General features: G+C 34.8%; 2 protein-coding genes across 12 annotated transcripts in view; one reads left to right on the top strand and one right to left on the bottom strand.

Annotated features, from left to right (window-relative positions):
• Positions 1-587: 587 nt before the first annotated feature.
• On the bottom strand, positions 588-26,278 carry LOC143233747 (nuclear distribution protein nudE-like 1). Of its 8 annotated transcripts, none has more exons than XR_013018297.1 (9): positions 18,533-18,648; positions 15,899-16,230; positions 15,341-15,485; positions 14,218-14,366; positions 10,778-10,823; positions 9,401-9,491; positions 7,420-7,508; positions 3,040-3,200; positions 588-2,639 (listed from the first exon to the last, which is right to left on the bottom strand). XR_013018297.1 is itself a non-coding variant. In XM_076470342.1 (8 exons), exons 2-8 carry the CDS (start codon positions 16,063-16,065, stop codon positions 2,130-2,132), a joined length of 1,197 nt encoding a protein of 398 aa, XP_076326457.1. In that variant the 5' UTR covers positions 16,066-16,230; positions 26,166-26,278; the 3' UTR covers positions 588-2,129. The 8 variants fall into 8 exon arrangements, 6 of the variants coding, with proteins under 6 accessions (XP_076326457.1, XP_076326460.1, XP_076326458.1 ...); XR_013018298.1 differs by having other exon boundaries at positions 2,501-2,639; positions 3,055-3,200; XM_076470342.1 differs by lacking the exons at positions 3,040-3,200; positions 18,533-18,648 and adding an exon at positions 26,166-26,278.
• The window catches only part of LOC143233746 (uncharacterized), a 29,179-nt gene continuing 28,233 nt past the window's right edge, over positions 26,094-27,039 (top strand). The window contains exon 1 of one of the 4 annotated variants that reach the window (XR_013018296.1): positions 26,094-26,375. The gene's annotated coding sequence lies outside the window, so the exon portion shown is untranslated. Of the gene's footprint in view, positions 26,676-27,039 lie in introns of all 4 variants that reach the window. The other 3 variants (XR_013018295.1, XM_076470337.1, XM_076470336.1) reach the window with 3 other exon arrangements.

The following is a 27,039-nucleotide window of genomic DNA, read 5'->3' as shown; positions in this document are numbered from 1 at the left end:
CTAAACTCCAGGGCTTTATCTCCAACCTTGAACACAGAGTATAGCTTTGTACTAAAACAACAAATACTATGTTAAACGAAGCTCTTAAAATATTAAGAAAACAAATCCAATGACATTTCTACATTTTTTTGTTTTAACAGAAACTGTTAAACTCCGAAATATAAAAATATTTTTATATCCATATCTTAACAGTATTTCAGAGTTTCTACTTGCTACATGGCACATTATTCTATTCCCAGCAAACTGAAAACTAACAACAGAAAAACACTTTCTGTGGTGAACCAAATTAGACAATGTTGGAAGTAATTACATACATAGTCAAAATAACACCCACATCTGCACATTTCCAGAAATATAAATTTTTAATATGAACCTTGCATCAACTTTAGAGAGATGGAAAAAAAAAAATCTACAATACATTTTGGTATGGTAGTTGAAAACGTGTTCTAAAAGAAGCTGTGTATAACTTTACTTGTAAATCATGTTTCCCCACATTTCAACAGATCTGAAGGACTAGGATATATCACATTTTACTGATAATTCTAATATTTGTGTTTTTAATGTTATTAAATGTCAGTCACAAAGCATTTCATGTTTGAATATTTATTAACATATCTTTATACACTATAGAATATTTAAGTTTTTCCTGAAGAATATTAACAAAAATAGGTTTACAAGAGACATGAACTACTTAAGAGCCTTTAGAGTAACTTAAAAGACATTTGTAACATCAATTTTATTGTTCTGATAAAAACTTAAACAAAAAGACACCTACAAGTATGTAACATTCATCCATAGTTCTCTGGTTCAAACAATTGTGCCTGCTAATAAAGTATGGAAGATTTTAAACTATTCAACCTTGTCTGTGTTAACTTGTTGTCTTCCATTTACTAAGATTAGACACTTTTTAAGTCACTATTTATATCACTAGATTTTTAATCACATTTTTGTTGTTATTTTTCCGTGTTTTACTTCATTTCTTTATTACCACGTTCAGCTGTCTTCAACACAAGGTAAAGATGTCTCTTAAGTCTATCTTCAACACAAAGTAAAGTTGTATCTGGACTATCAAAGTAGAGCTGTCTCTTGAATCTGTCGTCAACACAAAGTTGTATCTAGACTATCAAAGTAGAGTTGTCTCTTGAGCCTGTCTTCAACACAAAGTAAAGCAGTCTTTTGAGTCTGTCTTACTTCATCAAAAGTTAAGCTATCTTCAGGGTCACACAATCTTACCCAAATCACTGAAATTCAGACCTTGTAACTATCTAAAAGTGAGACTGAATAGTTACTTCACATCCATCAAGCCCAAATTAGTAGCAACAACACACTTCATAGACATTCTTCTAATTTAATGAGAGAAGAAGATTATCACACAGCCTAAAAACATACTCGAACACAACAGCCTACAATAACTATATATTGATAAAAGCAGCTGAAGGAAATGTGACCATAAAAATGTACAACTTCTAATTTACAGACATTGCTGTTCTGTGAAGGTTATCTTAAAATGTCTTACAATCCTTCCTCACTAAACAAGAGTACATTTGTACAGAAAGTAACTAACTCTGTTTGCCACTGCTAACAGCTATAGATATTGTGGCTATCCATGATGGAATATTATGTTTATTGACTACTTGGAGGTACAGTAAAACATCACATGTCATATTAATAAAAACGAGTAAAAACCTTTTGTTACACTTAATTCCTATCATCAGTTCTTTACATAAATTGATTTAACCCTGTATTATCTCATGAAGGAGTTAACCTTCTACTCTTACTATGTGAATGCTTTTACTTCCTACACTTATATGCAATATTCTTTTAGTAGTAGTTCTATAACAATTTGTAATTACATGTATACATATCTCATGTTCAGTAATATATTCATTATTGACATATATACATGCTAATTTCTTACTGTTATCTCATATTCCATTTACAAGACACATTTAAACTAGAACACTGTAGAATGATACAGTTCTAATAAATCAGACACGGATACTGGGACCTTGGTGTTTCAGAATTTTATGTTAGAAAAGAAAATATACACAGTTTATAGCTTCATCAATCTTCATGCAAGCCAACCAAAACTGTACCAAGATAACCAGCAGTCAGTGGGTCATCTCAAGCTAGGTTAAACTTTCAGTGTTAATTAGATGAAAATTACTAATTTCAATGACTATGCATTCTCCTGGACCGTACGACGAGCTCGCTTGACTTCCCTTCTCCTGGACCGTACGACGAGCTCGCTTGACTTCCCTTCTCCTGGACCGTACGACGAGCTCGCTTGACTTCCCTTCTCCTGGACCGTACGACGAGCTCGCTTGACTTCCCTTCTCCTGGACCGTACGACGAACCCCTTGACTTCCCTTCTCCTGGACCGTACGACGAACCCCCTTGACTTCCCTTCTCCTGGACAGTACGACGAGCTCGCTTGACTTCCCTTCTCCTGGACCGTACGACGAACCCCCTTGACTTCCCTTCTCCTGGACAGTACGACGAACCCCCTTGACTTCCCTTCTCCTGGGCAGTACGACGAACCCCCTTGACTTCCCTTCTCCTGGACAGTACGACGAACTCGCTTGACTTCCCTTCTCCTGGACCATACGATGAGCTAGCTTGACTTCCCTTCTCCTAACCTGTACAACGAGCTAGTTTAAATTCCATTTTCCTAACCTGTACAACAAGCTAGTTTAAATTCCATTCCCCTAAACCATACAATGAGCTAGTTTCAGTTCTTTTTCATTAATACATAATATAAGTCTATACACTTTATTAAGTTATTAAACATCAAAAACACTCCACTAGGTAGCAGAATATGAAAGTAAACTACTAAGCCACAAAATACAATTGTTACATCTAGATAATTCATAAAATTACACATCTTCTATACTGACTATGTTTCATATGTACAAATAAACCTTCCTTCTCTCGTTTAGTTTCTCCATAATATCAGTATTTCCAACAGTTTCTACTTTTATACTTTTGACATACAATTTTCCCTGATTAAATAAATTCAATAAATACTAATAAATTTACAAGTTAGCTTGTTACATTGGTACTAGAGCTGATACTAAGACAAAGATGCAAGGTTGAGTGGTCAGGAATGTAGCTAGAAGTTTCACACGGACAACAGCTACGCTGTGAGATGGATAAGGTCCAAACTTGACAAAGGCAACTCTTTAGTGAGCTGAATATTTCTAGAAAAGAAAGTCAACATATAAGTTTTATACTGAATAATGTACCAAGAATTAACCATTTTCAGAGAAATAAGACCTGGTTAGCTGAAACACCATACAAACAAAACTCAGCTAGGAAGATGACATGTACACAGCGTGTACACAACAGAAGTACAGGGAGATATGTAGACTGTGTGTACACAACAGAAGTACAGGGATATGATGATATTCATTCAAGTTTTGACTGTCACATTTATTACATACCCACAGCCGCAGAACATTGAATGTATTTGGCATGAGCACTGAGATTCACAATGAAGGCATACACACCATTAAGCCACAACCATATCATACATCACCCCACTACACTAAACACAAACTCAAATTAGTTGTCATTGCTCACAGAAACAACCAACCTTTGTTACTGATGCTTTAAGATTATAAGAAAAATATATCATGTTGAAACAGAATGTCTTTAAATAACAACAATATTGTTTTATGATTTTTGTAACCATCTGGTTACATGTTTATGGAACGTATCCTACTAATGTGTATTTTAATATATCTAAAATTTGTTTCCTTTTGCTTTTAATAAATGTTTGCAAATGTGTAAATATTTTCAGTTTAATAAAGCCATACTGGTTATAAACAAAACTTATTTTTCTGGTGACATGGGCTGTACTGATGCTGTGATTATGACTTCTTTTGGAAGTTTAATACTTTTAAACTTATACAAGTGTGTGCCACTTTAGTTGTACTCTGTCTTCATCTATACAGTATTAAAATTTTTGTTTTCACTAAACTACAAATAATTCAAATAATATTATTTTAAACACAACAATTTTTTTAACCCTGAAGTTATTCTTACTGAGATAAACTCGAACGAGTCACTAGATAACTTGTACGTACACTGGTGACACAACAGAGTTGGAACTCTCTTCCTTGTGTGGCCTTAGGGATGATCCTTGTACAAGATTTCAACAAGATGCTACTTTGGATTCCAGAGCCTATACAAGGGTAGGACAGAAGTCCAGCAAAGTTAACTACAAACAGTTAGTAAAGCTGCTAAAGTAAAGGCATGAACAAAGACTTCCATTTAATCAATACCAGGCAGACACATTCAGCAACAGCATTCTCTTCATAATAAAATACAAACAGCTCTGACAGATTCACAAGTCACGAATAATAAAATAAAGACCTAGTGCGAGTGTGCAAGTGGGATCGGTAGTCTGTTACATTTTTATGTTAGATGTTCCAATCTATCCTTTTAGAAAACACACTTTGCTCATCTCAAGATCTCTAACCCACATGACATTCCCTCTGACATACAGCTCCCTCTACAAGACATAAATCATCTTGCATGCTAGTTAAGAATTTCACACATCACTAAACATGTGAGCTACATGATGTACATGATACACACATTCAGCTTTAAAGACGTACACCATTCTATTTTATTTCAGACTTTCACATCATTAGATTGTAACTAATGTCACATTAACTCTTATTAACCCTAAAACAGCAGGAATGTTGTAGGTAGCAGCATAAATTGATGATGGCCACTGTTTAAGGGTTAAAGGCATGTTACATTGTTGCAATCTTCCACACCAAAAGGTAAAAGATATCCTAACATTTCCCCCCATTCTTTACTTCTGGAGCACACTCGATATATATAATCAAAAGCCCTACAATAAACTAGTGACACTACCAAATGTTGGAACTACACAGTACAATATTTAATTCAGACTTCAATAACATGAAAAACACTGAACAGGAGAGTTGTTGTGAAAGCTAAAGACTAGAACAAGATGTTCTTTTTGTTATCTGTCACTGAACTTAATGAAACATACATATCATTTTATAGTTATAAATAATCAATTATATTTACTGGAAACATCTTAACCCTAAAAGCTTTCTTTTTATGAGAAATTGTCATGGACAAGCTACTTTTTTTGAAAATTAAAGAAAAACTGTTACCACATACATTATAAACACACCATATATGACCACTAGGACTAACTAGTGAAATTTTACCACACACACAAAATAACTACGTGCTCACTACTAGGAAGAGCCACCATTATTTTAGGTATTCTCCTAAAGAAGAGTAAAATTTACAAAAGGGAAGTTCGGAACCACTGATATAAAATAAAAAATCAATGAAATAAGCCTTGGAAAATGAAAGTAGCATTGTGACACCATCAGTAGGTTAATACCCACAGGAATACACTTCATCAGTAGGTTAACACCAACTTTTTTTTTTTTTTTTGCTGAATGTAACATAAGGCTACAAAAAAACTATCTGCAATAACCATCCTCAATGTTAAGGTTTCATCATAACTGTTACATCATATTCCAACATGTAGAAAGGTTTGTTTTTTTCAATGGTAGAAGGACACAAATCACATAACTTCTAGCCCACAATGTGGCAAACTAACTACTGGTCTGTGCTTGACCCAAGTGTAAGAATATTAAATAGAAAGAAAGAAAGAAAGAAAAAAAAACTTTATAACTTTATTGTAATAAAAAGTCACCCAATTTCATTGCTTCATCAAGTGTTGTTATTTTTTTTCAGAAACTAAGACTAAAATTTTGTTTAGAGGTAAGAAGAAGAGCACCTATTTTAGTGACAAACTTGGTACTTGGTCAATGCACCTTGTGGCTTCTTCAGGAGGTTACTGACCATAGAAATTAGTTATTCTAAGTATACTACTCTGAAAGAAGGGGTTCCCCTAAAGAAGCTACAAGATAAAATATTTTTACTGTTATATCCCATTCTACCAAAAAATTAAGCCTTTTCATGTTTGGGTGTAGTTAATTTTACTGGGCTGGTTAAGGTTTTAGTCTTAATTCTTCAAACTTCCTCTCCATAATGACCAATTCAATGAAGTAGAGTAATGTTATCAACAGTGATATTATAACAAACAAGTTACCCTGAGTAAATTAAAGTGTGTGAAATGTGATGTTGTAACAGTCACTATACTTATAAAAAACACAAGATATTGTAAAAACATAATCAATTACAGCTCAATCACTTTTTAAAAGGTAGACCTTCCTTTTCCAAGAATGAATAAGAAATTTTTAGCTAGAAGAATTATACCAGTCATTGTCAGTGACATCATTATTATCAATGATAACTTGCAACATGAAGGTGCTTTAATGAAAATCAGAGATTAAAGATTTCTAGCAAACAGAAATACTGACAGAGTAAGCAAAAACTGGAATGACTGGAAAATGTAGTCACAACTTTTATTACACACACTGGAAAGTTACATCTCAGTCTTTGGTACAGCCACTATACCAGAAAGCATTTACCTAACTCAGAAAATGCAGCCACAACCTTCAAGTTAAATATTTATTACAACCTAAACAAAGAGCTAGAAACTTCTGACCTGTGTATTATACAAGCCCTTCCAATGCAACCAGGGAAACCTACAAAACCTTTCACAACAGCTGTGCAGGAACTGAGAAAGTAACTGAGGTACACATAACAAAAACATTCTATGAACTCCAAACACAATACACGTTACAGAATATGTAAATATTAATAAAAATGTCCACACAGGCCACACTAACATTTTAATGTACACTGACATCATATGATTTAAGCCATGCAAGCTAGGAAAAAACACAGGTTTTAGGAGAACAGTTTGAGTTTCAAATCTGAGTAGAATGAAGTCTTAAAACTTGTTGTTTGGAAGGTGTCATAATATAAAGCAATTACACTTAAGTGTCTGTAAATACTACTGTTTCCAAAAGCACTTGTGTACTGGAAGTTCATCCATATTTCTTTATACCCCCTTTGGCATATAAACTTATAATAACAGGTCAGGGAAGACAGATATGCAGATTAAACAGGAAGAGCCAAGCAAACATTTAACAGCATTTACAAGTTGAAACTGCCACTGCCAAACTTAACATTCCCTGCAAGCACAGATTGGCAGAAGAGAAGGATTGTGGGAAAGAAAAAATCAAAAACACATCTAAGATATCTCATATTTTATGTCACATTGTTGTAAACATAGAACCCTTGTAGCTACTACGTACACTTACATAAAACTACTATTACCTTATTTACACACAATAAGAAACTTGTAATTTAATTGTTGTTATACTTATTAAATAACAAACATTTCCCAACTTATACAAGTACTTGTAAATGGAACTACAAAAACAAAAAAATACACTTATAATATATTAAAACAACAAAAAACATGCAGAAGAATTAAGTGAAACTTACTCCAATCTTTCTCAACAAGTCTCCAACAATATTAAGAGCAGATATTCTAGCTGAAGGAGTGAGAGGTGTGTGTCCACAAGGTGACACCACTATACAATAGAAAAACAAATCATGGTAATTTACAATAATAAAGTTAACAAATCAAAGTAGTAAGTGAAATTTCTGAAAACTATTAATATCTACTGGTGTGGTTACTTTCACCGAAAGATACATACTACAGTTCTGAACATATCAAGAGTATCTTCTCAATATTTGTCATTCTTCTAAGAAAATTACAATATCACAAAACCCAAATCTTTAACATTCTCATTATGGGCTCAGTCCCTGGGACCTTATAACTATTTCATGCTTGTTATAGTTTTCATGCTACAACTGTTAAATTAGTAAACACATATTCACAAAATTTGGTATATTGTCAGTAAACATTACAAGGCTTTCGTACACAAAACATCAGGTTCTTTCATTACGCTTTAAGGTTTGTTAAACAGTATTCTCTCCATGCCTTTTTTATTTCAGAATTCTGAGTATCCAATATGTAAAGTAATTTGCACTTTAAGATTAACAATACTTATGCATTAGAAAGTTTTTAAATTCCACATCTGAAATATTTATAATATCCAGATAGCTACCATGCATTCATGTCACCATATTCAATTATATAAAACTGTTTGTTTTTATTTTTAAATTTTGCACAAAGCTACACAAAGGCTATCTAAGCTAGCTGTCCCTAATTTTGCAATGTAAGACTGGGAAGGAAGGCAGCTAGTCATCACCACCCACCATCAACTTTTGGGCTACTCTTTTACCAACAAATAGCATGACTGACCATCAGTTTATAATGCCCCCACAACTGAAAGGGCGAGCATGTTTAGTGTGACAGGGATTTGAACCTGCAACCCTTGGATTACGAGCCTTTACCACCTGGATATGCTGGGTCTTGTATAAAATTGACCTTTAATCTTTGCAAAGTGATGTATCTTGTCTGTCTTTCAGTAGACTAGTATTTAATTAAATACAGTTACATTTAAAGTATTATACATTATATATGCTATTACTATTTACAAATAAAATCCTAAATTTATGATACAACAGAAATAAAGAAGGATAGCAAAAAATTTTCTCTTTTTGCTATGAATTTTGTACTTTTTTCCTAGTTGTCATCAGTTACTAAACCTTATCAAATTTCACATATGGATGATGTGAAATAAAATATTTTTCAAGTTTTACACTACATTTTAAAATGACCAAAAACCATAAATTACTATATCAATGCCATAAAATTTCACTGTAATTTATCAAGCAGAGCAACTAAGCTGTACGAGTCTATATACCAAACCTATACAGACTTGTTACTGAAAAATAGTCTTTTTCTTAAAAATGAAAAAAAAAAAAAAGATAATCAACTGTAAGTTATAAGAATTTTCCAGGAGAAAAGTTTCTGATACACAAAACTATTTTCAATCTTAAAACCAAAAACTGCATGTTGGGTAGTCAACATGGAAAAAGATAAATGAGAAAAATGTTACTTAAACAGTATTAAAACTTAATTTAAAAAAACAAACAAACTGATATTTTGTGTATAAATGTCTTGTTACATTTACTAATACTTTACAAATTTTTTTAATGATACTAATTTAAAAGTTCTAGCATGAAAACCATAAGAAACAAACAGAAAATGATTGTGAGGTCAGGTCTAATGGATAGTCTGTGTTGAAAGAGTTGTAGGATTTGAAGATGTGCTAATAAAAAAATCCACAAAATATTTATTACTGTACCTGTTTGTGTTTGATGCTCTGACATTAGCTTGTTCGAGTCAATATCAATGACAGGTTTTTTTTATTTTACTATCATTGTCAAGCAGTTTACTTAAATTCTTCTGTATTAGAAGTTCCTGTTGAAGACCTGAAAGACAGTTTGTTTTAGAATCACTCATCAAGCTTCTACAAACTAACAACCAGTGAAACCAGATGAGACTACACACCTTGTGCTTTGTCTTTCAAAAGCTGAAGTAGGCCTGTCAATGTTTCCTTCTCATCCAACTCACTTACTAAGAAGGCATTTCTTTCAATAGTCTAAAGCACAAAAACACCTATTTCATTTTTAAAGGTTTTCTTTCAACAAATATCTGTATAATTATCACAAAACTTTTCATCTAGTATTTTCAAACTGGTTAATGACAATAACAATATTAAAGTGGTCATTCAGAGAGGCCTTTACAACAAGATATCCCTAAATGGAATGTACAACAACCATTTCCTATATGCCAGAATAAAACAAAGACTGTGTAACAACAGTTCTCATATACTTCATATCTCCAAGCTGGTTGTTCATGATTATAGCATAGCATGTGTCACTTTCGAACCTCATATTCACTACATAAACATCTTTTTCTAGTAAAAATTAGTTTGAACAATCAAAATTGTACATTTGAAATTGCTATCAACAATGAGGTAATTCTGGCAAGTTCTTGTGTTTTTTTGTGTGTTTTTTTTAAATACACTGGTTCTTTTCCTTTTAAAAGTAATATCACAAAAAATCAAATATCTTCAAAAAAGACTCACATGTAAATTATTTCAGCTTGGTCAAATAAATTACTTTTTAAAATCATCCAACTTGCATGAGAAAAATATTTAATATGCACTACAACATCCACATTGTATCAAACATAAACAACCACCTTTTTGTTTCTCTTTACTCTGAGTTGAAACTGATGTTAAAAAATTCAGTATTTTCTATGTATTTTAAAGAGATACTACTTGAATATAACTTCCAATAGTGATCTTTGGTCACTAATCTTTACAGATGTTCAAACTGTAATGTCTAACAATGAGTATCTTATGATCGACTGGGTAACCTTTGAATGACCACTTGTTTCATACTGTTAATTATCATTAGGTCACATATAATAAATATTTTTTTTGTTTTACCTCTCATTTTAAATACAAAAACATGGGGAACTCTATCAATAAATAGTAGGATTACCTGTGATACTGACAGAACTTTTCCTTGCATTTTTGTAACTCTTACATTATTAAAGACAGTAATGAAAATATGTACTTACAAACAATGTGGTACATGTATAGTTTAAAGAATCCAGTATATAACAAATTTTATACATGACAAAATTGCATTCATTGTTAGAATCACCTTCATTCTGAGATGTACTTGTGTAGATGTGCCTAAAACAGCCTATGTTTTTCTAACTGATGAACAGTAGCTTGTGCCATTTCACAGTCACTGCTGTAATGTTGTGGTCACACATTTTAAAATTCTGTCTTCACTTAAGACTAAATGCCTAAATCGATTTTCTACATTAATAACACAGACCTTAAAAAACACCTGGTCAGTTTAAACTCACCAAATTTAACTTTGTTTCAAAATCTTCTAGAGATGATACAGTTGCCCTGAAAGAAAATAAGTGAGTAAAGGAGAATATAAACAGCCAATTCTTTAGATTAAATTTATTACATAGTATAATCTCTACATTTTACTATTAAATTTATTGTTAGAAAGAAACCAAAGAAATTCTAGGTTGTATCTACAGCTATAACCAAAGCTGGAGGTTTAACTTTTGTCGAAAATGGAAAACAAAGAAACAGACAATAATAATCAGGACGAACTAATGTCCTATAAACATTGACTGATTTATATACACACATATGTATGTCAAAGAGGATTATAAATGGGTATCATGACATCAAAAACATACTTTCACAACAATGTGTTGTATTATGTAGCAATACCACTTTAATGACATAAAAAAACACTGACTGTTAGGTGACTGATACTTAACTGGGTATCTTTTGCTACACATGATGGAAAGTTTTGGTGTCTTACATTCAAAAGTTTATTAAACTATACCGTGTTTATGTTATACCAATTTGTACAAAATAAAATCATAGCTAATAATCTATATTTCAATAGCACACAAGTTTTAAATTCCTAATTCTAGAAGGTAATATAACATATCCTGAAGTTTCCCTAGTGTGACATTTTCTTTAAGCATCTTTTCTTTATTTTTTCCACCACTCCTTGAAAGAGTAAGAAATTAAATATAAATTACTCACTACAGTATTGTCATTGCTCAGACTAACCATAATTTTTTATAGCCTTCAATTTTATTTGGAAACAGATATATCATACTCTTTCTGCCACATCTACCTGTTACATTTTTTCTTTCAAGATATGATCATAATTTTCTCTTACATGTAATTACACATTATATATAACTGATAGAAAGTCAAGGTTTTCACCTACTGCATAATCTTGTGTCCTGAACATGCAACAGTCAATTTTCCTTGGAGTACAAGAAACATTCCAGTGAGAAACTTAATGGCAACTTAGGATAAATTTATAATGGTTCTTGTTGCACAGGTAGAAAGCCAGACAAATTTTGACAATTAGGGGAAATTGTTAACTTCTTATATGTTATTAGTCGATGTTTTTTGGTGTATTATTTGATTGAATTAAAACTCTTTCATGCATTACTACTATTAGTATATAAAAGTAGGCTTAAATGCCCTCAACAATCAACAGCAATAAAAAAAGAATATTGGATAAATACTATACTACTTGTTTATTGTTTATTTGTTATCATAAAAGTTACCAAAACATAAAAATGTGGATCTATTTAGGTTATATTAGATAAAACAAACAATAATAATATAATAAAAATATTTCATGAGGCACAAGGCATGCATGCAAGTAATGTAATACAATAGTGTAACTTGTGCTGCATGTGCCCCAAGTGATTTACAACTTATAGTGGCAGAGGTAGTAGTTAGACAGTTCAAACACCAATCAAAATAGTGATAAAACAATAAAGTTTAATTACAGATACATGTACACTGTTATGAGCTTCAAGTTACTTAAGATAAACAAATGTAGTTTCATATTGCAATTTGAAGTCATTCTAGAAAGAGAAAAAGAAAAAAGTTAATTTTGTTCTCAGCTAGGGTAAAGAAAGTAACAGATTCAATATAAAGTTTTACTGAAAAAATGAAAGTTAGAAATGTATTTAGGAGGTTTTAGGAATCACACAAATAATATGAGAGATTTTTGATATGAAGTATTTTTAATCTTAACATGAAAATTACTTTACACATGGACTGTTCAAAACAAATACTCAATATACTAATGGGCAAATAAATCTATTTTAGTTTACTAAAAATACTTCATTAATAAATGTGGTTTTTCATATGTGTAAGACTTGTAATGTTAATTGAAAGAGTGACAAATTGACTGAGCCCATGTTGAGAAAGTTAACTCAGGTAGACTTTGTAATTACAAAATCATATTAAATACATGCCCAAATTTTCCCTCCATTCTCAACATGAATTGCCACAAGCTCTATTTCTAGGAAAATATCTCAGTAATTATTTTATAACTTTAGGAACATCAAAAAAACTAACATTTTTTTCTTTACCAAAAACAAGGATTTATCTTCTGTCAAATCTCAAGACTGGATAAGTTGTGTGAAAATTGTTTCACTCTCATGCTTGTGTTAGTAACTGATCCAAAGAAATTAACATCATAATAAACCAACATGTGAAAGTCATAATGAATAAAGATATGATTGCTTGATTGATTGTGGATTTAAGATACCAATCATGAGCTATTTAAGCCAAACAAGTAAAATAAGCCAAAAAAGTAAAATAATGTATCAGATAAATATACATCAATTAAAAATACAAAAAAAATTGTAAAAACAGGTAAAAAATTTAAATAAAATTAAAAAAATCAAATGATCCATAAAAATTCAGAAACAATTAAGCTGGATAGTATCACCAACAACACTGTCCAACATAAAGGGTAAACACATGGAAAAGACAGTAAAATAAGGCCACACATTGATGGATTAGACCCAGATAAAAGAAAAGTTAAATGCTGTGACCAATGTGTATCCTAGTCAGGACAACTTCCTCCATCTGATACTAAAATAAACAAAATAGCCAAAGGTCATGGAAGGTTCCATTTGGAAAACCTTTTAATAATATTGTTCAATCCAAGTCAACTGCCAACTTGAGCAAAGCTGAGCCTTCAAGAAAGGACCAGAGTCCACATAAGGAACAGACATGGCCATGGCAGCCCCAGAGCAGACTTTCTACAAATACTAACATGGTCAGGTATCCAGAAAAATTGTATAGTAACAAAGAGTTCCTACGTGTCATAATACATCAAAATGTGGAAGTCACGGTCAGTTCCTACGTGTCATAATACATCAAAATGTAAAAGTCACAGTCAGTTTCTTCGTGTCATAATACATCAAAATGTAAAAGTCACAGTCAGTTTCTTCGTGTCATAATACATCAAAATGTGAAAGTCATGGTCAGTTTCTATGCATCATAATACAACACAATATGAAAGTCACAGCCATTTTCTTCATGTCAATATATTAAAATGTGAAAGTCATGGTCAGTTCCTACGTGCCATAATACATTAAAATGTGAAAGTCACAGTCAGTTTCTTCATGTCAACACAACAAAATGTGAAAGTCACAGTCAGTTCCTACGTGTCATAATACAGCAAAGTGTTAAATTCATGGCCAGTTTCTACACATCATAATATATCAAGATGTGAAAGTCATGGTCAGTTTCTTCACCAAGCAGATAAAACTAGTTACTAACAAATATTTCTAAAAAGTCAAAATAAAAGCTTTTTCAACTTGACTTATCATTTCCCATACTTTTTACGGTAAAATAAACACTTCATCACTGCTGTCATAAAGTCATTTACTAAACAACTAACTACAACATCACAACACACTTTGTCACATACTGCACTAATACAAATATCTACCTTTTCCCTTGTTCCAGATCATCATTAGATTGCTTGAGTTCTTGGACGTATTTGAGAAACTCTTCTTTCTCAGCTTTAAGAGTTGACAGTTCATGCTCAAGACTAATGAACTGGTTATGTCCTTCCAGATGACTCACCTCTAGTTTCTCCTAATGATTAAAAACATGAAAACTTAAATATCAACCAGTGTGTAAGCCTGTAGGCTGAAATACACTGTGCACTATTGCCTATTAATGCCATGTAGTTATGGCATCCTTGTAAACCCAGTGCACAAAAGTAACTAATGCTATTGCTTAGACAAAAGGTTATGTACCACAAGAATCGTTGTGTAAAGCTCATACCTGTTTGACCCTGTTTCTGTCTTGTCTTGTTGGAAGAGATTACATTCATTTCAAAGGGGTGGTACAGAGACTTTTACAAGTTAGTATCAGGTGAGTTTCTTTTCCCTCAAATATGTGCTTTGAGACTGATAGCTGATAGTGAGTAGAGTAGTCTAAAAATTGTGGGATACTGCATTAGGACCACAATTACTACCTTCAACACAAAACTATAACCCTGAGATAGTGTATTTAGCCTCCACACAATACTGTAATATCATGGTTATAAATCAAACTGTTTTTATTCTAAACTAAGCAATGTACATTCAACAATTTATTCCCTCGTCCAATACTACAATAATGTGACTGTACATCTGTTTATATCTTTACCCCAGCACTATAACCATTGTGTACATCCAGCTGTTTTTTTTACCAACTCTGCATTTATGTGATGGTACATGCAACACTTGTAACATTTTTATTGTACAATCCTTATGAAACTTACATCTTCCAATTGTGTTTAGTAAATAGCCACTAGTGTTCTTGTTATTTTGACTGTCCAAATCATTCTTCTTAAAATCACTTTCAGAACACGAATAATTAAAAACTGATCTGAAATAAACCTTTTATCTGATCAATTTTAATCAGAAAATGATAATTCCTGTTTTTTGTAATCTTTCCACAATCAACATTAAGTGTTCAACCTGTTAAACCCAGTCAATGATCTCACTAAACAACATTTTAACCTGCCACTTAATTTACTCCAACCAGTCCTTTAAACACAAAGTTAGGGAATAACAGTTCACCTTCAGATTGTCACATTCCATTTGCAGGTGCATATTCATGACTCGTAACTCCTTGTTTTGCATCTCCAGTTGGGCTTCTAGTTCAATCTCCAACACTCTACTGCTCTCCTGGAATTCTCCTAACTCTTGTACACTGTCTTGCCATCTATAATACGTAAAGCAGGAACCATCCATTATTGCCAAATTATAGCATACACTTAACTATTATTATGGCACCTACTGTTTTTGTTGTTTTTGTGGGTAAATGTAATATTGTGTAGCTCTGAATGATAGAATAAAATGTAATTACTAGAAAACAGAATTACACTGAATCTCATGTGAAATAAGAAATAAAACAAATTATGATTTCCATGTAAAAACTGTTTTTTTGGTTTTTTTTACATAAAATGATACATCTTGTTTTTACAGAAAACTAGACATTACATGGAATTCCAAACAGACATCAAATACAAAACTCCACACATTCAAACAACTAAGTATAATCAATAAGCTATTAGGTAATTTCAAACACAACAAATAAAGAGAGACAAATGATAGAATTAAGCAACTGAGACTTACTTCTTTTTATATTCCGAAGCCACGTTCTTGAAATACTGAGTTTCTTCTTCTTTAGATGAGAATACAGGAATGTTTTCACTCATTCTAAGATTTCTTACACCACCGATAGTCAACATCCACAATCGCAAATAGTAAACGTTTTTTACTTTCAGCTTTAGAATGGTCATCACAATTCATGGAAAGTATCATGGAGCATGGTGTAACCTATTTATCTTCCAGAACTTAAATTATTTTCAATTACTGGCTCCTGTGTAAATAAAAGGTTTTCTGAACATCCACTTTCAAGTAATAAAATGGCAAAACTAGTTAACCATGGACAGAAGAAACAGAACCTACAGAACAAAACATGATTAAATATAATTATAAATTCATTAACTGTTACTATGGCTCTGTCAGAAATAAACTTACTGCCTTGGATAATAATATAAAACAATTTAACTAAAAATTTGTTAAATGAATAAAACAATGTTAACAGGTTGATGCATGTGTTCAACCAATCTGAGGATGGACTGTTTACAACCTGAAACATGTAGTTTAAAAAACTTACACAGATAGATCTAAAACAGATGGGTAAGTTAACCTGAAACTACTGTTTTAAGACAAATTATATAAGACAGATGGGTAAGTTAATCTGAAACCATTGTTTTAAGATACATTACCTAAAACAGATGGATAAGTTAACCTGAAACCAATGACAGGGCTTTAATGTCAAAATTAAATAATGTTTGAATCGCAACTTATATCCTCAAAAACAATAAGCAAGAAAGGTTTGTGTTAGCCAGGAAATACAGTTGCTGGCTTGAAATAGACTGAATGAATGCTGTTATTGCTGAGTACAAAACTGCAGTAACTTTCTGAACACCCTGTATAATTGTTTCAAGCTATAAAAATACTTATATATGTAAAAATAGCTCGTATGGGTTGAGAAAATTTTTATGTAGAAGAGCGAACAACGTTTCGACCTTTTTTGGTCATCATCATTTTCTCAACCAATAGCAGCTGTTTTTACAAGCATATTTTTCTCTACAAGTGGGTTTTCTCATCATCACAAACAATAAAAATACTCTTCCAAAAATTTAGTCTCTTGAGTTGTAACATCATTCTCTTGTTCCTGTTAACATCCTAGGAATGAATTCTTTATAAAAAGATATGTTTACAAAGTTACCAAGTTCTTAACAAAACCACATTATCTGATATTTTATCCTCACCATAGCTGGGCTGGGTGTAACAAGCCATATTTTAAACTGATCCATTCAGTGGATTCTAATGTCCCTGTCTCGTGTAATTCACTCTTGATCTTAACAAATAAGTAGTGTAACTTTCTCACTGCATCATCAGTGCTTTAAATTGGTATTTTCCAAACTTTAAATACAGACCCCCCCCAATTTGGAAAAGTTTCATTTGCAGCCCCTCTGGTGTGAGAACAAGCTGATAATTTTGTTATATTGATGTCAACTCCAATTCTTTTGTTTATTCCATTTTTATTTATGTCTCTCTTTACAAAAGACCATATTCCCCCCAGCTTCATATGCACATACCTCCAATGAGGGGTGCACCCCACTATATAAAAAGCAATGCCTAAAGTGATATCAAAAATCACACTAACACATTTCCTACACCTGCTGTATTAGTCCTTATGACAATATAGCATTTTAGTAACAAACTTTTATAAAACTTTAGAATTCTAAAGGGTTTTAGCTTTATTAATTTTAGGGTTTATTCACTAACATACTATCACAAATACAAGTCACGCAGCAAACCTTTCTATACAAATCATTTGTGATTAGGCCTAACTTTGATCAGTCTACAGTGTATATACCTTTGGTCTCCTTAGGCATTAAGAAGATAGATTACTGTTATGAAAAGGGTAGAGACAGGTGTTACTGTTAGTACTAGGTTAATCCTAAGATGAAGGGATTTGTTGCACAGGTTTAAATACAACCTTTAAGAAAAAAAACACAAAAACGTTTTAACTTGTAAAAATTTATTGCAAGTTCAAAGTTTACAAGATTATCCAAGACTAAGAAATTAATGAGATTAGGATAAAAGCCTTCAGTTTCTTTATACTAAATTATGTAAGGATGGAAAGACATACCTTTATGATACAATTTTAGTTTTTCTAACACTCAATCAATCCGTTTCTAATATCAAGTTATTAAATTTAATATTAATTATTCTGCGTCCGTTCACAGTGGCAAAGGCAAGCACTTCAGATTATATGAAAAATGCGAACAGATAGTTCCCGAAATATATAGGAAATCATTATGTTTCTACTGCTTTCAAGATTACAAGTTACATTTTGATAAAACTATACGTCATTTGGCCCAATGTTGGAGTCGGACGAGTGAAGCATCTTCTATACATTGAGATACCTTTTATAGTTAGTATAACTTGTGATATTATTGATCGATCATAACTTTAAAATATGATAAAAAAAAAATAGCATATAAATTTTACACTATAGATAAATGTCGTTTTCACAACACATTCAAAGTTGCAACAGTTTAATCTATAACGCCAGCATCAAACGTCAATTCACTTTCACACTAGCGGGAGTTAATCTATACACAAAAAAATGACTAATAAGACATATATATGCAAAAACGGCTCGTTAGGATTGAGAAAATATTTTACATAGAAGAGCGAACAACGTTTCGACCTTCTTCGGTCATCGTCAGGTTCACAAAGAAAGAGGTAACTGACCGCAAGCCGACCACATGTTTGAAAGGGGTTGTGCAACTGAGTGTCGGAACGTAGAGGGCGGTGTTAGATGTTTGAATATATAATTTTATTTATTTTATTATATTAATATAGGTATAAAGGCGTTCCCTTATATTGGTTTATTTTGGGTTTAAGTTGTTGTATAAGTAAGGCTTCTTTAATTTTGCGTTTGTTTCTTTATTTAGTATTTGAGTGTTTTCTATGGTTATGTTGTGTTTATTTGACTTGCAGTGTTCGAAAACGTGTGAAGGTGACTTTTTATGTTCTTTGAATCTGGTTTCCATTTTTCTACTTGTTTCTCCAATATAGAAGTCGTGGCAGTTATCACATTGTATTTTATAAATAATGTTGGTGTGGTGTTTGTCAGTGTAGTTTTTACACAGTATAGACCTCAGTTTTGTGCCTGGTTTTTGAATAAATTTGGTATTAACTGGAATGTCATATTTTGTTACTAGTTTTTGCCAAATGTTGGTTATTTTTCTGCTAATGTCAGGAATATATGGTATACAACAGTATACGGTTTCGTGATTTTTTGATTCGTGAGATATATTTACTTTTGTTGGTTGATTTTGCTTTCTGTCTAGGTGTGTGCGTATAATGTTTTCTACGGTTTGTGGAGGAAACTTATTGATGTTCATGAGGTATTGTTTTATTTTGTCTAATTCATCGTTAATTTTATCTGGTGAGCATAGTTTTATGGCTGTGTTTATTTGGTTTCTTAGTATGTTGAGTTTTTGTTTTGTTTCATGTGCTGAGTCCTAAGGAATGTATAATCCAGTATGGGTGATTTTTCGGTGGATTTCTGTTTTGAATTGTGTGTCGGCTCTTGTAATTTTGAGGTTAAGAAATGATATTTGATTGCTTTCTTCCTGCTCACATGTGAAGTTAATGTTGGGATGTATAGAGTTAATGTGATTGAAAAAATTAAGTATGTGTTCTGTAGATTTGAATCCCGCAACCGTGTCATCCACATATCTGTACCAGTATAGTGGTGGATGTAATGCTGTGTTAATTGCTTGTGTTTCAACTTGTGTCATAAAAATATTGGCTAGAACTGGTGATACTGGGTTGCCCATGCTTAGGCCATTTGTTTGTATATAGTTTTGGTTGTTGAACATGAAGTTTGTCTTTATCGTGGTGAATTCTATGAGGGTTGCTAATTGGTTACTGGGAATGTCTGTAGTTGGGTTAGGGTCTTGGATATAGAGTTCTAAGGCTATCTTGCAAGCTTCAGTGATTGGAACTTCTGTAAAGAGGGATATAACATCGAAACTGGCCATTAAGATCAGACTTGAAATTAAAAGAGTCTTTGATGAATGAGCTGGCTGATGTTACATATTTGGAGAATGCCCATGCTATGTATTTTCCAAGATTGTAATTAAACGATTCATATGTGGACATTATTGGTCGTAATGGACAATCTGGTTTATGAGGTTTGGGGATGCCGTATATTTGTGGTGTGCGCGAGTCGGTTTTACGTAGGTAGGAATAAAGTGTTTGTGAAATTGTGTTGGCTTTTTTCATCTCTAGTAGTAATTTGTTCAGTTGTGTCTCGTGTGTCTTTGTTGGATTTATGTGTATTGATTTAAATTTGTTCGTGTCTGATAGGATGTTGTTCATTTTTTGGATGTATTCATTCGTGTTCATTATGACTATAGCGTTTCCTTTATCTGCTTTTAGAATTTTGTGTTTTTGTCTTGTTTTAGGTTTTTAATGGAATTAATGTCTCTTTTTGTAAGGTTGTTTTTTAGTTTTCTGTTTTGTGAAATTATGTTGATGGTTTTGTGAGAAAATTATTTGAAAAAATCGTTTAAGATGTTGTTTTTAGGTGTTTCTGGAAAATATATATTTGTAATTTTACCTGGGAAGTTTGGTTGTTGGATGTCAATAAAATTATCTAAGTTGTCTTCTTTCTGTTGGTTGTTTTTGTTTTCTGTAGAAAGTATCACAAGTCTCCTGGGTAGATCTTCTAAACATGTTTTGATTTCTATGGTTGGAATGTACCTAGGTGCTATTGCGAAGTTGAGTCCTTTGTTAAGTAATTGTATCTCGTCTGTGTTTAATTGTCGGTCGGATCTGTTAATTATGAGGTTAGTCAATCCCCCCGGCATCTGGAGGCTATGCACTGGACCGAGTGGTACAGGTGAGAGAGCAGGCACTCAATAACCAATGCGTAAAGCGATGGAGACAATGGGCAGCCCTGACGAACCCTGTGGTCCTCGAGGCCACAGCAGTGACACAGGCGTCGCGTGTTCGGGTAATTACAAGTCACCGAGAACCCGTTCACTGAAATAAAGTTTGGAACCAGCATCTTCATATTTAAACATACTCATGTGTTCCCAGTGCACACATGTGGGCGTGTCTGGAATCACGTGTTCCAATTTTCGCACTGTCCCATACGCCGACAACATGTCCTTGACGACGTCGTGGGACAGTTCATAGGGAACCGACCAGAGGGTGATCCACTTTATGTTCTGCCTGGCCGGCTCCTCAGACACGCGCTATTTCCCCAGGGGAAAGTCTCCCTGGTCCAGGAGGAGACAGGCGTGGGAGGCCGACGCCAACGTCGCCACATACTGCCCGTTGCCAAAATGTTGCAGGCATTCAGTTTGGATACTCCCGACATCAGCGTTCAAGGCTTCTATGACCGCCTAGGGCAGCGTAGCTGCAGGCACCACAAAGCGATAGACCACGGCCGAACAGAGTACGGCCAGATGGTCATAGCCATACCGACCTACACAGCACAGTACACACACATACACAGAAACACTGCTATGCAGCACAGAAACCTCAGAAAACACTACCAAGAATCATGGACGAAGCCGTCAAACGATACAGCACAAGGTAAGAAACAACACAAACTCCTGGAATGGGCACAGCGAACAACGGTACCGAAAAAATCCTGAGCCGAATTTGAAATTTATTTACAACAAAGAAGCTTTACAAGGCATGACAAGAAAAAACAATAATAATATATACAACATTGATATATACAATGGGAAGTTGAAACAAACGAAAAACATGAAATATATACAACATTAAATGAAAAACAAGAAATATATACAATGAAAAAACATTAAATATATACAATTAAAAAAACAAAAACAAGAAATATATACAATGAAAAAACATTAAATATATACAATTAAAAAAACAAAAACAAGAAATATATACAATGACAAATAAATAAGAGATATATATATACAATGAAAAAAAAAACACAGTAAAGATATAAAAACAAAAAATTTGAGAATATACAGGAAGCGAGAGTAGAGGAAGGGCAGCTTAGAAGCCGATCTCAACCCGACCTCTCACCAACTCACAAAGGGGCAAGACGTCCGGCCGCCAGAGTTGGTAAAACGTCCTGGAACCCAGGCGCTGGTAGTCCGTCTCATGGCGGAGTAATAGGCGGTACCTGGCCCCACCCAGTATCGAAAAGTTCGACACCGGTGCCCGCTCGAAGACCAATTTGTTTCGAGCAAGCCAGATGACGTACTTAAAGATGGTAATGGCATACTGAAAGGAAAAAGCCGGGTGGCTGGGAACCGGGATCGGTACGTGATACAGGATGGTCTCTGCCGAGAGCGGCGGGACCCGAAAAGGCCCAACCCTTTCCCGGATCTCTGCCAACGTCGGACAGAGGACCAACCTGTGCAAGACAGACTCCAACATGAGTTCCACAGGTAGGTATGCTCCCTCACCACCAGGTTGGTGTGCACCACATGCCAGTTGAAAGCTTGGAGGTAGCGATCAAGATGGTGCAGTACAAGGCAGCCACAAACAACAACCCACAGTAGAGCAGGATGGTATCGCTCGATTCTGTGGGTGCATGCAGGGACCAGCAGGCAGTAGAGAGAACGTGAGTCCGTCGGTACATCGGCAGACACGGAACGACACCACCATAACGCAGCAGCAGCGTCGACGTACCAGGGAGGAGAGTCAAAACAATAGGTGTCTGCAGGCTCAAAGGAATACCAAAGAGCCTGTGTCCCGTGCCAACCAAGAATCACATGAGGTGGCAACAGGGGTGACCCCCAAAGACAGACAGCAAAAGGAAACATACAGAAGAAGGGAAAGACACTGAGTCCAAACACATGGGATGCCCAGACCACCCCTACGAGGCAGCAGCGTCAAGGAATGCCGAGACACTGCCTCAGGCTTGCCACCCAACAGGAAGGCATAGATATGGTGCTCGATGACTCAAGCAGTGCAGTCATCCAAAGGAAGGACGACCCCCAGGTACCAGACCAAGGGAAGGATCCTCCTCTGCACCACCTCAACTTGTTTGACAGGGCAGTAGCGGTAATCGTGCACTGCTGAACCAACATGCTGAACCACCCCTTCCCAAGCAGCCCCAGGGCCCGCGAGAAAACGAACCACAAAGCAGGTGATCGGAGAGGGGTCCAATCCAGACCAAATTGGGAGTCGCCAGACGAGACCCATTTGCCGAAGCCCCGCGCACGAGACTTGGGGACATTCAGCTGGGCGGCGCTGGCCCGAGAGTAACGATGGACGATGGCCAGCACTGAACCTAAGGATGCGAGGTTCTCGAGAAACAGGTTCACATCGTCTGCATGCGCGACATACGTCATGCACAAACCTCCCAGCATCTGGAAACCACGCACCAAGACTGAGTGGTACAGATGAGAGAGCAGGCACTCGATAACCAATACATAAAGTGTTGGGGACAATGGACAGCCCTGACAAACCCCCTGTAAGATGAGAAAGGAGGATGTCAGGTATCCATTAACCAAGAGCCTGCTCGAAGTGGTCGCATACAAGGCTTGTACGTAGTGTACAAAACCTGGAGGGAGGCCATACCTCCCCTTAACGAACCACAGAAATCCATAGTGGACTCGATCGAAAGCTTTGCTCTGATTGATGTTCACAAAGACTGCAGGGATATTCCGATCCGTGATGTAATAGAACAGGTCCCTGAGAAGCATCAGATTTTGTTGGATACTTCTGCCCTGCATGCCACAAGTCTGAGTGCAGCGGACCAATGAAGGCATGACCACACCCAAACGGGCACATAGGACCTTAGAAATGATCTTCACATCCACGTTCAGGAGAGAAATGGGGCACCACAAGGAAAGATCTTCAGACTGGCTGGGATCCTTACAGATAAGTATAATTAGCCCATCCAGCATTCCTGGTGGGAGAGACCCTGCAGCCAGACAGTCGTTAAAAAGTCGGACAAAGGAGGGTACGACGACATGCCACACGTGGCTGTAAAATTACACCGGCAACCCATCCAGCCCAGGACACTTACCAAGCAGCATAGACCGAATGGCTGACCAACATTCACCCAAGGAGACTGGTTTCTCCAGCTGTTCGTGAAAGGAAGGGTCGAAGGAGGGCAAAAACCGAGTAATGTCGTCCCACAACCCCTCGTCCATGGGTGAAGCCAAAAATAAACAGCGATAGTAGCCGAGGCACGCGTCCAGAATGTCGGAAATGTCAGATAACGATTGACCATTCTCCAACACCAGACTGGAGATGTGTCAGGTCTTAGCCATCTCCTGTGCCTTGCACAGCAGAACCCTGGTGGCAGTTATGGGATCGAGCAACTCGATCAGACTAGAGACGCTTGCCGCACGGAACAGCTTCGAATACTCCAAATCTATATCCCTACATAGTGTCTCAATGTTCGAGAAAACTCAGCAATCGGTCAGTCCGCCACGAAGCAAGGCAGCCAACATGTCCTACGTGCCAAGGCCAGACGGCGGGCCCGCGAAAGCCGCATGCCTGCTTGCCTCAGCAAGGAGGCACAGGCCGCCTTGAGACTTACTCACCAAGACCTGGTGGCAGATAGAACAGAGCTCCTGAACAAGGGCAAGCAAAGAATCTCCAACACCACCCTCGGCAATTTCTTAAAAGAGATATTAATAAGCGCTGTATTCACACACTAAAAACTTGCCAGTTTGCATGTACATAACCGTAAAGTACCATGATGGTTTATCTGGACATGCTGCTTGCCCACGTTGGATGGTTCTTAACCTTTTGTTCTTTGAAAATATTTCGGGCTGTGACTAATCCTGCTCTGAAACATCTATTACTACAATATTTTTTTATATAAACACAGGACTCCACCAAAGTATCCAGGTGATCTTCTTTTGGATTTAGACCCCTGTTTGAGAAATCCTGTTGCAACGTATTTGAGGAGCGGTAACATGACATTTAACAAACAAAATCTAGGGTTTAATGGTTAATATTTCTTAAAACAAACAAGCAAAAATAAGGCTATTAAATTAGGGTGCTCAATTTTTAATTATACATGTAAATATATAATACATCGGTACCGATTCAAACAAGATTTAATATATGATTGTTTCTTGTGGTTTAATTTTAAGAAATATAATTTGAATCACTCAAAACTTTTCTATTTGCTCCATTAATGCCTACAACCCCCCCCTCTCGAATTTTAAAAATGCCCATTAGAAGCGATATTGCCTAGATTGGAAAATACTACAATAATATGCTGTCAGTGTACACAAAAATAACGTTACAAGAGGGTGCGGTGCTTAGGTCGTGAGGTCAGTAAAAAGTGTGCATGCTGTGAATTGAAAGAATTATGATGGACGTTGTAGATTACAACACAGCATGACGTATGAATTTGAAAAACACGAATATTTGTTACTCCTAATTTTGATTTTACTTAGTCTTGAAATAGAACACTTTCAGGAGGTACCCTGCAGACAAACATATAGTACGAAACTGTTATATAGCTCATGTTTTAATTAGATATAATAATTTAAACCTGGGTGTAAAAACAATGATTGTCAGTATACAAAAGTTGTTCACTGTTATGATAAATAATATCTCCAAGTATCAAAAGTTTAGATATGAAAGCATAATTCAAATAACTTTGTCTAGCTCTTCTCGATTATACGAAACAAACTGAAAGTGCTTTGTGTAATCACAAGGCTATGCTACTTGATTAGATGTTTTTAAGGTGAAAATGAAGGAAATGTAAATTATAAGATACATCATATTTAATTACCATAACTTAATAACCCACATTAGTTTTTTTCTTTAATTGATGTGTATAAAGGAAAAAATATGTGGTTCTTTATTAGCACCCTAAAATGAGAATGAGGCTGCAGGTAACATATTGATAAAATGCCAGTTTACGATCTTCCAACATTTAACGAAATTATTATGCATACTGTGGTACACAAAGATCATGACTGTACGTTTGTATTTATCCGTTTATAAATATAATTAGTTCTAACCCTAACTCGTCTTTAATTAGAGTTAACTCTAATATTAACGAGTCTTTGAATATGGTTAGTTTTAGTGATGATCCTGTGGGACACTATCTCAGATCAATCAATTTATTAAAACTATAATTTCAGGCGAATTTTATCGATAGGTTTATTGTGAAACAAACAAGCACTCATAGTTTCCTAGCCATCTATCTTAAGAACTCACGCAACTGCTGTAACGTTACGTTAGTTCATTGCCTGCGGTCGCGATCCACATCGTAACTTGTAAATAATCACACTCAACCTATAAATATCAAACCGAAAATTTTAACACTCACACCAACCGTTCTGAGACACATTTTTGTTTCAAATGGTTTCTCGTCATCAAGGGTCGCAGTCTTCAGTCTCTTCTCAGCTAAGCAATCAGTACTCAAAAGGCCCCCACTACTTGTATGCGCATGGGCGTGGATTAGTGACGACAACTGGCGCATGATTGCTAATCGAAAAAGCTGTGCTTTGTGGAAGAAGAAAGGAGACATAAGTTTAGGGTAAAGTATTACTACGTTTTAGTTAATTTCCAGATTTAAATTACGTTTGAATTATGTAGACAATCGCAGAGAAACGTTCCATTTCCATGTCGTTTACTTCTGAGACTATAGGCAATATTAAAATTAATTTTATGTTTGGTAACGCGATGATAGTTTTACTACAAGTCTACGTAGCCATTGTTGCTGGCTTGTGTTGATTATCGGCATAGTCTCATGGATAAATGCATAGGATCTAGGATATTTTCGAGTTTCACGTAAAGAAAAGGTATAACTGGAAACTCTCATCAACAGAAACAAAAGGTAATATATACGCAATATACAGTAATACTGAAATAGTTGAGTTCATTTAAAAAGCCACACCAATTCGCTTAGATAAATTTTGTTAAAAGGTTGTAATTATAAATGTATTTCGTCATTATTAAATTTTAAGCTTAATTTACTCTAACTGCATTGTGATCTAAATAGAAATGTCGATTAAACTAATGTGCAACTATTAAAACGAAAATACGTTTTAATATTAACTTTTATTTTTCAAATTAAACTTTAAGACTTAAATCTTTGTTTTGTTAAATCCTAGAATTTTTAAAGTGTAACCATAAACTTGGACTGAAAGTGGAACGGTGGATTTCACTATTTAATCTATAGGATTAATTTCTTACCAGCT

Source organism: Tachypleus tridentatus, chromosome 12 (genome assembly GCF_004210375.1).
Source record: "Tachypleus tridentatus isolate NWPU-2018 chromosome 12, ASM421037v1, whole genome shotgun sequence".
NCBI lineage: Eukaryota > Metazoa > Arthropoda > Merostomata > Xiphosura > Limulidae > Tachypleus > Tachypleus tridentatus.
Note: the sequence above shows the minus strand (reverse complement) of the source record. Positions and strands in the feature narration are given on the sequence as shown.